Source organism: Tenrec ecaudatus, chromosome 1 (assembly GCF_050624435.1).
Source record: "Tenrec ecaudatus isolate mTenEca1 chromosome 1, mTenEca1.hap1, whole genome shotgun sequence".
In the NCBI taxonomy this organism is placed as follows: Eukaryota; Metazoa; Chordata; class Mammalia; order Afrosoricida; family Tenrecidae; genus Tenrec; species Tenrec ecaudatus.
In genome coordinates, this window is record NC_134530.1 from 19,495,623 (window position 1) to 19,508,394 (window position 12,772).

Below are 12,772 nucleotides of genomic sequence, written 5' to 3' on the forward strand. Positions count from 1 at the left end.
TGACTTCACCTCCTCTCTTACTCACCCTAGATCACATGATCCACCACTGCAAGGAACTCACTGCTATATGTCCACCTTCTTTGCTTCCTTTTCTGATTCCGTTTCCTACCTTCGGACCATGCTACATCTTCAGCATCACTTACAGCCATTCAGTTCAATCTGACAATGGCAAGCACTGCAGATTGTCACCTTGGCAGCCACCCTGATTAGTCTCCTAGGTGGGACAGGAAAGTGCCTGGGCCAAAAGGGTCCACTGAGATTGGTCTAAGCCATCAGTTATCAATGGGACGTGATTTGCCCACAGGGAAAATACACAAGGACATTTGGCATTGAGCTGTTTTGTTGCCATGACTGGGAATGGTGGCCTGACTGGCATCGAGTTGATCAATGTTCCATCCAGTGGGACAGCCAGGGGTGCTGTTATACATTCTACAATGTGGACCATCTCCCAGCCACAAGCAAGTATTCATCGCCAAACACCAACAGTGTTGAGGTTGAGTAATCCCAGTTTAAGCCGGTGCTGTGAGTCATCCCATTGACTCTGCCTTATAGTGAATGTTCAGCAGAATGGAACCCTTGTCCATAGTGCGCTGTCCTCACAATGGCTGTGCGAGCACAATGTTGCACCTACTGTGTCCATCCACTCCTAGTCGTCCTCTTGCTCACTAATCCTCTCCTTTACCAGCACGGTGTCCTCTTCCAGACGCTGCTTCCCCCTGATCACATGTCCAAAATATATGCCCTAAAGGCTCGCTGTCCTTACTTCCAAGGCTACCCCCACTCTGGCTGTACTTCTTCTTCGGAATTAGATTTGTTTGCTCTGCTGACAGTCCGTGATACTCTCCATGTTCTTCACCCAACCGTAATTCAAGTGCATTCACTTTTCTCTGGTCTTCCTTAGTCACTGTCTAACGTTCACATGCCTACGAGGAGATTGAAAACACCCAGGCCTGGGGCAGGCACAGCTTAGTCCTCACAGAGGCATCTTTGCTCTTGAACATTTTCACTAGGTTTTGTGCAGCAGATTTGCCATATGTTACATGTGACTTTGGTTTAAGCTAACCGTGGTGATTTTCCATTTTTCTGTAGATGTCTTGAAGGTGAACATCTGGACAAGCTCTAGCCAATGAGATACAAGATACATCTGCTGAAAAATATTTCTTCAGTTGAGAAAGACAAAGATAAAACCAAGGAGCAGCCCAGGATTTCCTATTCTGGGATGCTGTCATAGAGCAATAAGATACATGGAAGTAAGACATATTGGGAAAATGAAAGAAGAAAGAACAGAAAGACTAGAATAATCTGAGGCTTTAGGACATTGCTGTGTTGCTGAACTAAGCCTTGGACTTTATGCTACACGAGACGACCATTATTAAGACATTTTGAGTTAAGGCATCTGCTGCTCAAAGCCCAAAGCATCCTTTCTTATGAGCAAACCAACCCTGTCTCTTCTCCATTCTTCCTTTCCTCCAGGTAAATGAGACCCCAAGATCCTTCATCTTGGAATCAACACAAATTCTTGCTCTAACAAAACCTTCCGTGCCCCCTGGGGATCTCGGATCCTATCCCTAGTCAACTTCCCACACGAGGACTTCCAAATGTCCCCTCCTTCCTCAGTTCTCATCACCGTTCCCTTGATGTAAGGCAAAAGACTTCTACTTCAAAGAGAAAAATGACCACCAGCAATCAGAAATTCAACGTCCTGATTTCCCTTATAAATGCATTCACACTCATAGCCATCCTTGCTTACTTCCCCCACCCGTCCACATGGCCCTCCTGCCCTGCTCTCCACAAGGGCCAAGGGCTCCTCCCTTCCTAAGGCCCTCTTCCTGCATCCGTGCTGAGATCCCACCCTGTCTGATGTTTTTGGAGGCCTTTACCAGTGATCCCTCTCTCTCCTGAGCTTCTTCCCCGTCCATGTCCTTGTTCCAGTGCCATTTATCTATCCTAAAAGTAGTCAGCAATTTTTTCGGTAAAAGATCATGTAGTAAATATTTTCTTATATTCAGGCCATATACACTCTTCGTACCCATACACGCACACACACACACACACACACAGATACACACACATGATAGATACATGACCGAGAGATTGATAGACAGACAATTCAACAGATAGATTAGATACGTACAAACTATAGATATAAAATCTGGTACTATATGATATATACAGTAAATATATAAATGTAGATTTAGATATATGTGGGACACATGAAAAATATTATGACTAACCAATTGCACAAACCTCATGCTCCATAAGGTTGAGGCCAGAAGAACTAGATGGGGCCCAGGTCCCCCTCCAGACCAAATAGAATCACAAGAGGAGGTTCTGGGTAAAGTAAGAGACAAAGGTGGAATGAAATTCACAATTACTTTCTTAGTAATCTGGGCTTACTGATCTCATAGAGACTTTGGGCACTGTATCCTTTAGACACTCATCACTCCTGAGACTGAGCTGTCCCCATGGCGCAACTTGCAGTCACATAGTAGGAATACATGAATGAATAAATAGAGAGGGAATTGGTTTTCAGTTTGACATGCTTTAATTCTATTTTCCCACAAAATTTGTTCAGCCCTGTCATGGGTGTGTGTGGAGGGAGTGGTGTAAAACGGAGAGAGAGAGAGAGAGAGAGAGAGAGAGAGAGAGAGAGAGAGAGAGAGAGAGAGAGAGAGAGAGAGAGAGAAGCAATGAACTGATTTGCTAACCAACGGCTCCTCTGGAGAAAGGTGGTGCTCTCTGATCTTGTAAAGATGGACTCACAGAGTCAGGACGACTCACAGACTCACAGAGTCATAGAGTCAGGACCACTCACAGAGTCATATATTCAGATGAACTCACAGTCAGGACCACTCACAGAGTCACAGAGTCAGGACGACTCACAGAGTCAGAGTCAGATGGACTCACAGTCAGGACGACTCACAGAGTCAGAGTCAGATGGACTCACAGAGTCAGGACGAATCACAGAGTCAGAGTCAGATGGATTCACAGGGTCAGGATGGGTCCAAGTAGACTTGACGGCCACCAAACCCACTGCCACTGTGAATAGCAGCTACTACAGTCATGGAAGCTGTGTCTCGATGGGAGGAAAGGAAGGGATGTCTAGCATGTCCAGTAGGAGTGGTGGGTGGGAATTGTAATCCTGATCGCTGACTTGTGGTCAGTTTAATAGTTTCACAGTACAAGCTTGTGATTTGTGCTTACTCTAAATGGAAATAAGGATTGTTTTTGAACGCAAAACATGCATCTAGGTGTAACAACCACGTCTGAGTAAACTCTAACTGTTAAGCAAGTTTCAGCTTTTTGTGAGTTGTAAAATGAGCCTAAGCAGTAGCGTATGCAGGTGAAAGCAGTTCAGGTGTGTTAGATGTTGCTCGGAGACCACATGCCATTGAGCACTGAGTGCACGTTGAAAGGCATGCCTTTTTTTGTAAACAAAACTCAAGCATAGGAGCTGTGTCTACAATTAAAAAGTGAAACAGGTGGCATGTTTTAATTCTAGTTTCATTAATAATCTGCAAGGCATGTAAATTTAAGTGTTTGGGCTTTTTTTAAGTTTATAGGAAAAATTAGATACAATACAAATACTCTTAGGATTTTGGTTTTGGTGTTTATATGACATTCTGAGGCCATGATTGAAATCTCATTATTCTGTGATTTACTTTTTAGGTTTATTGTGCTAAATGAAACTTGTCAAATAAATCTTTCTTTAAAAACAAAACAAACCAAAAAAAAAAAAAAAGAAAGAAAAGTGGGTGAAGGGAGATGTCGGTAAGTGTAAGATATGACATAATAATAATAATTTATAAATTATCAAGGATTCATGAGGAAGGGGAAAAATGGGGAGCTGCTACCAAGGGCTCAAGTAGAAAGCAAAAGTTTTGAGAATGATGATGACAACAAATGTACAAATGTTTGAGGAGAAAACAACAGTACCAATGGTTCCAGGGGGAAGTGGGAGAGGGGGAGGTTGAGGGAAAGGTAGTGGTGTTAACAAACCCAGGGACAAGGGAACAACAAGTGATCCAAATAGGTGGTGATGAGGGTGTGGGGGGCCTGGTAGGACGTCATCAAGGGTAATGTAACCAAGAAGAATTACTGAAACCCAAATGAAGGCTGAGCATGATAGTGGGACAGGACGAAAGTAAAAGCAAATAGAGGAAAGAACTAGGAAGCAAAGGGCATTTGTAGAGGCCTAAATAAAGGCATGCACATATGTAAATATATTTATATATGAGGATGGGGATATAGATCTATGTGTATAGTTTTATAGGTTTAGCATTAAGGTAGCAGATGGACAATGGACCTCCTCTCATGTACTCCCTCAATGCAAGAATACTTTGTTATACTAAACTGGCATTCCACGATGCTCATCTTTCTGACATGATCACTGAAGACAAATGGGTGCATAAGCCAAAGTGGTGAAGAAAACTGATGGTGTCCAGCTATCAAAAGATATAGTATTTGGGATCTTATCTTGAAGGTAAACAAGCGGTCATCTAGCTCAGAAGCAACAAAGCACACATGGAAGAAGCACACCAGCCTGTGTGATCACGAGGTGTTGAAGGAATCAGTTATCAGGCATCAAAGAACAACAAAAAAAATCAAATTGTGAATGAGGGGGAGTTCAGATTGGGGACCCAAAACCCATCTGAAGGCAACTGGACATCCCCTTACAGAAGGATCATGGGGAGGAGACAAGCCAGTCAGTGTTCAGTGTAGCATTAATGAAACAAGCAACTTTCCTCTAGTTATTCAATTCCCCCCCCAACACACACACACACACACACACACACACACACACACACACACAGTATCGTGATCCCAATTATACCTTTAAAATCTGGCTAGACAAGAGGATATACACTGGTACAGATAGGAACTGGAAACATAGGTAATCCAGGACAGGGATCCCTTCAGGACCGGTGCTGAGAGTGACAATACCTGGAGGGTGGAGGGAGGGTGAGGTAAAGGGAGAACCAACTACAAGGATCTACATATAACTTTCTCCCTGGGGGATGGACAAAAGTGGGTGAAGGGAGACATCAGATAGTGTAAGATATGACAAAATAATAATAATTTATAAATTATCAAGGGTTCATGAGGGAGGGGGAGTGGGGAAGGAGGGAAAAATGAGGGACTGATACCAAGGTCTCAAGCAGAAGGCAAATGTTTTAAGAATGATGATGGCAACAAATGTACAAATGTGCTTGAAACAATGGATGTGTGTGTATGGATTGTGGTAAGAGTTATACTAGCTCATAATAAAATGATTTTAAAAAGTAGTGCGAGCCCCAAATAAAATGATTTTTAAAATTTTTAAAAAATAATATTATTAAAAAATAATAACAAGGATCAATCTTCCTAAAATTATAGAAGGATAAGGTAGTAGACTCTTAAGTCAGACTGCTCACATTTGTGATAGCCTGGCTTTACCATTTGCACTGTGACTTTTGGCAAGTTCAAAGAAATCTCCCAGGAATTTATATGAGCACTAACTCTATTCATGTATCAAAAGCATTTTGCCAGGTGTTCAGCATATATGGTCTATAGCACAAACCCGCAAGATAAATGCTAGAAACTGTTTTTTGTTGTTCTTTTCCTATTACTCTGATAATTGTTTCTTTCCATCCTGTGTTCAGCAGCAAGCGTATCTTTTTGTATTACCCGTATCAATCATAAATACTCTAAGTACTTTTTAATGGTTAGCATAGTTCACAAAATATTTGCATACTGATTTAACTAATCATGTTATGTGCTGGAGGTTTCAAAATGATGAATTAGAAAATATAATAAAGAATACACCCATTGGGGAAAAAAGTAAAGGTAGTTATGCACTATTATATATTTTAATCACCTAATCATGTAATGTCTGTGAATTTTACTGAATTCATTACCAACATTTATGTTCAAGCAAGACAGCAAGAATGAACAAGAGTCCAGATGATAAAAGTTCATTTGTATGGAGACTGATATGGTACTTCCTGTACAAGTTTGTAAAATGCCCTGGAAAATAAGATTAAATTTTTAAAAAAAGGAAGAAAATAAGATTAAAATTCAAAGGGCTTTATTGAACTGAGAAAAAGCAATTTGAAGTTATTTGTGAGAAATAGAATGTTGTTCAATTTGAACCAGTGTAGTAATGGTCACCTTGAAATAAAAAACAAATGATATAATACCATGTGTTAAATAGAAGGCAATAGCGGAAATGCAGGTAAAACTGGACAGATTTTGTTAGCACAACTGGTTATGAAGGCTCAGCAGGTACTAATAACCTTCTTTCTTTATTATTCTTCCTTGACTTTTAGCCAAGTGGTTATTCACTACGGGATCTTCCTTGGAGCTGTTTTTCCTTAGAGCTGTTGTTGAGTAGGCTCCAATTCCTAGCACTTCTATGTGCCACAGAATTAAACCTTGTCTGGTCCTGTACCTTCCTTGAAATTGTTATATTCATGTGATTGTAGCTGCTGATGTGTCACTGAGGTCTCCATCTCTTTTCTCGACCTCTAGCTTACCAAGCGTGATGTCCTTTTCCAGGGACTGGTCCTGCCTTGATAGCAACATGTTCGAAGTACATGAGACAAAGTCTTGCCTCTGTCGCTTCCTAGGTGCTTTCTGGCTATACTTCTTTTAAAACAGAATTGTTTTGTTCTTCTGGCAGTCCATAGCACTTTCCATATTCTTCACAAGATAATTCAAATGTAGTTTTCTTATTCATTGTCCCGTTTTTGCATGCATATTAGGTATATGAAAACACCACGACTTGGATCGAGTACGCATTAGTTCTCAACATGACATCTTTGCTCTTTACTGCTTAAAATAGTTCTTAGGCAGAAGATTGGTCCAATGTAAGATTGCTTGATTCCTTGACTGCTGCTTCCATGAATGTTAATTGTGTATCCAATTAAAATAAAATCCTTAACAACTTAAAAAAAAGAAAAAGAAAGAAAGAAAAATGAAACAAGGGAATTGACAATGGACCCTAATGAAATTAAGAGGTTAATTACACTGTACTATGAAGGCCTGTACTCCAACGAATTTAACAACTTGGATGACATGGACAAATGCCTGGAAAAACTATCCCTCTCCAGCTTATCCCAGATAAACATCGGGAACCTCAACAGGCCATACAATAGAAGAAATAGATAAGGTTCTCTAGGGACTACCAACTAAAAAATTCCCATGGGCCAGATGGATTCTCAGGAGAATTTTACCAAGCATTCACGGAAGAGCTGACACCAATCCTACACAATCTCTTCCAGAACACAGAAAGGGATGGCACATTTCCGAGCACTTTCTATGAAGCTAGTATAACACTGATACCTAAAGCGGGCAAGGAGCCCACAAGAATTGAGAACTACAGACCAATATCTCTAGTGAACACCAATGCAAAACTCCTTGCCAAAATAGTGGCCAATAGAATACAAAAGTATATAAAATGAATAATTCATTGTGACCAAGTGGGAGTCATTCCAGAGATGCAGGGACGGTTCATATTTCAAAGGTCCATAACATGATTGACCACACTGACAAGGAAAAGGATAAGAACCACCTGATAATATCTGTAGCTATAGAACAAGCATATGACAACATCCAAGACTCATTCCTGTGTAAGACATTTAAGACCAGATGAATGGAAGAAAAATTCTTCAATAGAATGCAAGTCATACCCAAGATAACAATGTATAAATTACCAAGGGCTCGTGGGGGAGGGGGGAGCGGGGAGGGAGGGGAAAAAAAGAGAACCTGATGCAAAGGGCTTAAGTGGAGAGTAAATGCTTTGAGAATGATTGGGGCAGGGAATGTGCGGATGTGCTTTATACAATTGATGTATGTATATATATGGATTGTGATAAGAGTTGTATGAGCCCCTAATAAAATGTAAAAAAAGAAAAGAAAAAAAGAAAATGATTAGGGCAAAGAATGTACAGATGTGCTTTGTACAATTGATGGATGTATATGTATGCATTGTGATCAGAGTTCTGTGAGCCCCTAATAAAATGTTTTTTTTAAAAAAAAGAATGTAAGTCATACCAACAACCATGTATTAGTGAATGGAGAAAAGATTAAAACAATCCCACTGAAAAGGGGGAGCAGACAGGATGCCACTTACCCTTTTTGTTATTCAACATCATACTGGAAGTCCTAGCTAACAGCATAAGTAAAAGGAAAGATATTAAAGGAATTCAACTGGGGAAAGAAGAGATGAAGCTATCATTCACAGATGATATGATTTCTTCTACATAGACAATGATGTCTACTATGAACCAACACAGCTTTATTTCTTTCTTCCCAATCTGTATATATATATATATATGTATATATATATATATATTCATTCATTTATGCATTTATTTTGTGTTATTGTGCTTCTTAGGAATTCCAATTAAATAAGAGTGTTCAGAGAGAATATCCTTGCTCTGTTATGAAACCAAAGAAAAATGTGTAATTTTTCAGCTTTAAACACGACCCTAACTGTAAGTTTTTATGGATGTACTCTATCAAGTCAACTCTTTAAACTTTTTAAAACTTTTTTTGGGGGGATGGACATTAAAATGTAAGTGATAATTTTGAATGCTCTCACATGCTTATTGTGATTTGGTTGTATGTTTATTCTTTAGTTGATGTTAAATTTTTCTGTATTGTCTTTTTTTCTTTTAGCTAGTTGATATAGGATATTACATGAACTGACTTTTAATTTTGAACAACTTTCATGGTTGGAATAAATACCACTTAGTTGTAGTATATTATTCTTGTCATACATTATTGGATTCAATTAGCTAGTATTTTGTTGAAGACTTTCGCATTTATGTTCATGAGTACTATTGAGTGATCATCTTCTTTTGTTATGTAGTTGTATCTGGTTGTGATATTACTTGCTGCCTTTGAATCTATTCTGACTCATAGAGACCCTACAGGACAGGCATAAACTCTCCCCATGAGTGTCCAAGGCTTTATGGAGTAGAAAGTCTATCGTTCTTCCATGTCGTTTCAAACTGCTGACTTTGCTGTTGCAGGCCAGTGAGTAATCTACTACCCTATCAGGACTCCTGGTTTAGATATTAGGGTACTGCTAGCTTCTCAGAATGAGTTAGGAAATACTCCCTCTGCTCTTACTTTCTGAAAGAGATTATAGAGAATTTATATCATAACTTTTCTAAAGCTTGTAGAATCCACGAGCATGTCACTAGCATAGTAAACAACCACTATGTTGAATTTCATAATGACTCCTAAATGAACAGAATTTTGGAAAAGTAATTAATTGAAATTCTTTGATTTCTCTTCCATTTTTATATGTAAATATTTCAATAACTTAGTAATAGTTTAATATATTTATAATGTGAGCATAGGAATTAATTTAAATCATGCATGCTAAAATATTTGTCTAGTTGGGTAATTCCACTATTTTTACTTTTCTGGGTATTGTAGGGTTTAGAAAAAGGTAATATAACCTTCTTTTCCCTATTTCTTACATAGCTTGTACTAAACTCCTTTCTTCCCCTTTTGTCTCCTTCCTTCCTTCCGTCCACTCAGAAGACTGACTTTCTATCACATGGCAGAAATTGGCCGCAAATAAAATCTCAGGTCAAGGAAATACTGATCTTTGAAATACCCAAACACCTGGTTTTGCACTATTGACTCACGAAACTCAGTTCTCATAGGAGAGGAAAATTGACTTCTTTTAGTGCTTTTATGTTTTTGATTTGGCTCAGCCTCAGGGGCATAAGACACCATCATGGATGAACGTGGAGAGAGCAGGAGCAGTTATCAGTAAATGAGACACACGTTGAGCAGACACCTTAAGCTGCCATCTAATATATCAAATGGGGACACTATTGAGGTTGTCAGCTGTCAGCAAGTCAATTCCAACTCTAGATGAATCCACATGTGCAGAGTAGAACTTGGTAGAGGATTTCTGAGGCTGTGACCTTTGGGAAGCAGATCAACAGGCTTGCCTTTAGAAGCTCTTCTGATTGATGATACAAGTCAGTCTTTTAGCTGGTCAGACGGGGCTTGCTCATTTGTACCACCTAGGGTCTCAGTGTAATACGATAGGACATGTTGTGATGTGGAGTGATGTAATAATGCATATTAAAATAATATATGTCTAAGGACCTTATATTGGAGTCTTTTAAAACCTCAGAACCATCTGATTTCCTATTCCCATCACTTTTAACTACAACCTCAAACCAGATTCCTTTCTTGCACATCAGTTGCACCGTGCACCTTGTTGTCCATTGGGGTGAGGAATACTTCTGTGTCAGGGGAGCAGCACAACCTCTGTATCTGCCTAAAATAATCTTCTCATCACTAACATCCTAACTTTCCACAAATTTCCTGTTCGAAATTTCTTTATCAGAAGTGATGATACGAAGTAGTATTTCTTGTTATAAGTAAAACATAACTCTATTAAGACATAACTCTATTATGTCTTACTCTGAATTAAGTGAAGGTTTACAGATCTGACCAACATTCAGCAGTTCACTCAACAAATCCCACACATTCTGATTTAACTCGTGCATTGCAATTCCCTGATGTACCACAGCTTATCCCACTTCCTCTTTGTGTTTCCTGTTCTCATTTCCCCCTCTTCCTAACCCTCTAACTTTGTTCCTGGGCAAGTCCTGCCCTTTTAATCTTGTGTGGCTGATTCTTGTTGCAATGAGGAGAGCTCAGTTGAAGACATGACAGATGTTGGCCTGCTCCACCAGTCCACTGGACCCATTGCTTCCATGTGGCTTTCAGCTCCATCACTCTTCTTCATCTGGGAGGGAAGGGCCCAAGAGTTGCATCTTGTGCTGTTCACTAACTGCAGTTGTTCACTATTTGTCAAATAAGGGAAAATATTATTTTTTTACAGAAATATCCACAAATTTCCAGAATACTCAGCATAAAATAATTACTTAAACATATTTGTCGAATGAACAATCAAACTTTTAAGGAATTTGTAGTGAAATATAATATTTTAGGGGAAAGATGGTATTAGAAGAAAGAACAAGTAGACAGTTTTAGCATCAAAGAGATTGCTCAGCACATGGGATTCAGGAATACGAGGGCTAACAATATAAAGAGGGATTGATGAATTACTTACTTGTTTAAAATAGAAATGACAGCAGATCCCTTAAACTGGCGTTACAAGCTTATGGCAGAGTTTGCAATGCTCTTTCTCTTTCCCAGTAATTTTATCAGCCACATGGAACCAAGAAACCACACTCATGTTCCAGAATTCATCCTTCTGGGGCTTTCAGAGGAGGCAGAGCTGCAGCCCCTCCTCTTTGGACTGTTCCTCTCCATGTACCTGGTCACCTTCACTGGGAACCTGCTCATCATCCTGGCCATCACCACAGACTCCCACCTCCACACACCCATGTACTTCTTCCTCTCCAACCTCTCCTTTGCTGACATCTGTTTCACCTCCAACACCGTCCCAAAGATGCTGATGAACATCCAGATGCAGACCAAAGTAATTACGTATGAAGACTGCATCACCCAGATGCATTTTTGCATTCTTTTTGGTTGCTTAGACAACTTACTGTTGACAGTAATGGCCTATGATCGGTTTGTGGCCATCTGTCACCCTCTGCAGTACATGGTCATCATGAACCCAAGATCCTGTGGCCTTCTGCTTCTGGCCTCCTGGTTGTTGGCTCTTCTGGACTCTCTATTACAAAGTTTGATGGTTTTGAGACTGACATTTTGTACAGAATTGGAAATCTCCCATTTTTTCTGTGAAGTCAACCAGGTAGTCCAACTTGCTTGTTCAGACACATTCCTCAATGACTTAGTGATGTACATTACAACTTCTCTGCTGGGTGTTGTTCCATTCACTGGGATCCTTTTCTCTTACATGAATATTGTGTCCTCCATTTTGAAAATTTCATCAGCTGGAGGGAAGTATAAAGCCTTTTCCACCTGTGGGTCTCACCTCTCTGTGGTTTCCTTGTTCTATGGTACAGCTTTAGGGGTTTATCTTAGTGCTGCTATTGTCCAAAACTCCAGGGCCACTGCAATTGCCTCAGTGATGTACACTGTAGTCACACCCATGCTGAATCCTTTCATCTATAGTCTTAGAAATAGAGACATAAAGCAAGCCCTAAGTAAACTTGTTAGCTGAGAAGCATTATATGACAGAAACTGATCCTTAAGTTTAGAGAGTTACTTGTGAAACCCTTGATTTTCATGATCCTGGAAAATATAGTGTCATATTTTCTCTGCAGCACAGGAAGCAGCTCTATTGAATTACTTTTGGACTTAATAATTGAAAGGCTGTTTTTTCAAAACTATCCTTTGCTCAGTAGAAGAATGATTAGAAAATATTTTCCCATACAGATTTACAGCTTTGTAAACCCTATGAGGCCCTTCAATGAGGCAGTTCAGTGAGCCAGACTCAATTGAGAGCAGTGGTAGGGAGGTGGCTATACAGGAATGATGAGTGTCACCCACTCTATTCCTCCAGTGGAAAATGTAGATTCGATCCAAAACCCATTGGCATGGTGGCCACCTCACAGTCCACAGATAGGACTGTATAGAACTTCCTCGTAGCAGTTCTGATGTTGTACATATTTATAGAACAGACTGTCATATATTTTCAGCCAGGGTGCATGTAGTAGTTTTGAACTCCCCACCCTTGGTTACTGGTCTAGCACTTTTACCAGGATAATGCCAAACTTCCTGATACCTTGAGTGAACAAATGGATTGTATCTATTCAAAATTCCTTAAGACTTTTTCATGTTTCCATTTTAATATATATGGTTATCTATTATGACCTAT

At 39.7% G+C, this 12,772-nt stretch overlaps 2 protein-coding genes across 2 annotated transcripts in view; both read left to right on the top strand.

Moving 5' to 3' along the window:
• The window catches only part of LOC142450047 (adhesion G protein-coupled receptor E3-like), a 68,073-nt gene extending 59,382 nt beyond the window's left edge, over positions 1-8,691 (top strand). The window contains 1 exon segment of the mRNA XM_075551557.1: positions 8,662-8,691. Within this exon segment, the coding sequence (XP_075407672.1) occupies positions 8,662-8,691 (30 nt within the window).
• Positions 8,692-11,194: 2,503 nt separating this feature from the next.
• Positions 11,195-12,115, top strand: LOC142432111 (olfactory receptor 7C1-like). The gene has a single exon (XM_075537206.1). It carries the CDS (start codon positions 11,195-11,197, stop codon positions 12,113-12,115), a length of 921 nt encoding a protein of 306 aa, XP_075393321.1.
• The last annotated feature ends 657 nt before the right edge of the window (positions 12,116-12,772 follow it).

Coding starts and splice junctions, on each gene's coding strand:
- LOC142432111 (XM_075537206.1), top strand. CDS start 11,195: ATGGAACCAAGAAACCACACTCATGTTCCAGAATTCATCCTTCTGGGG.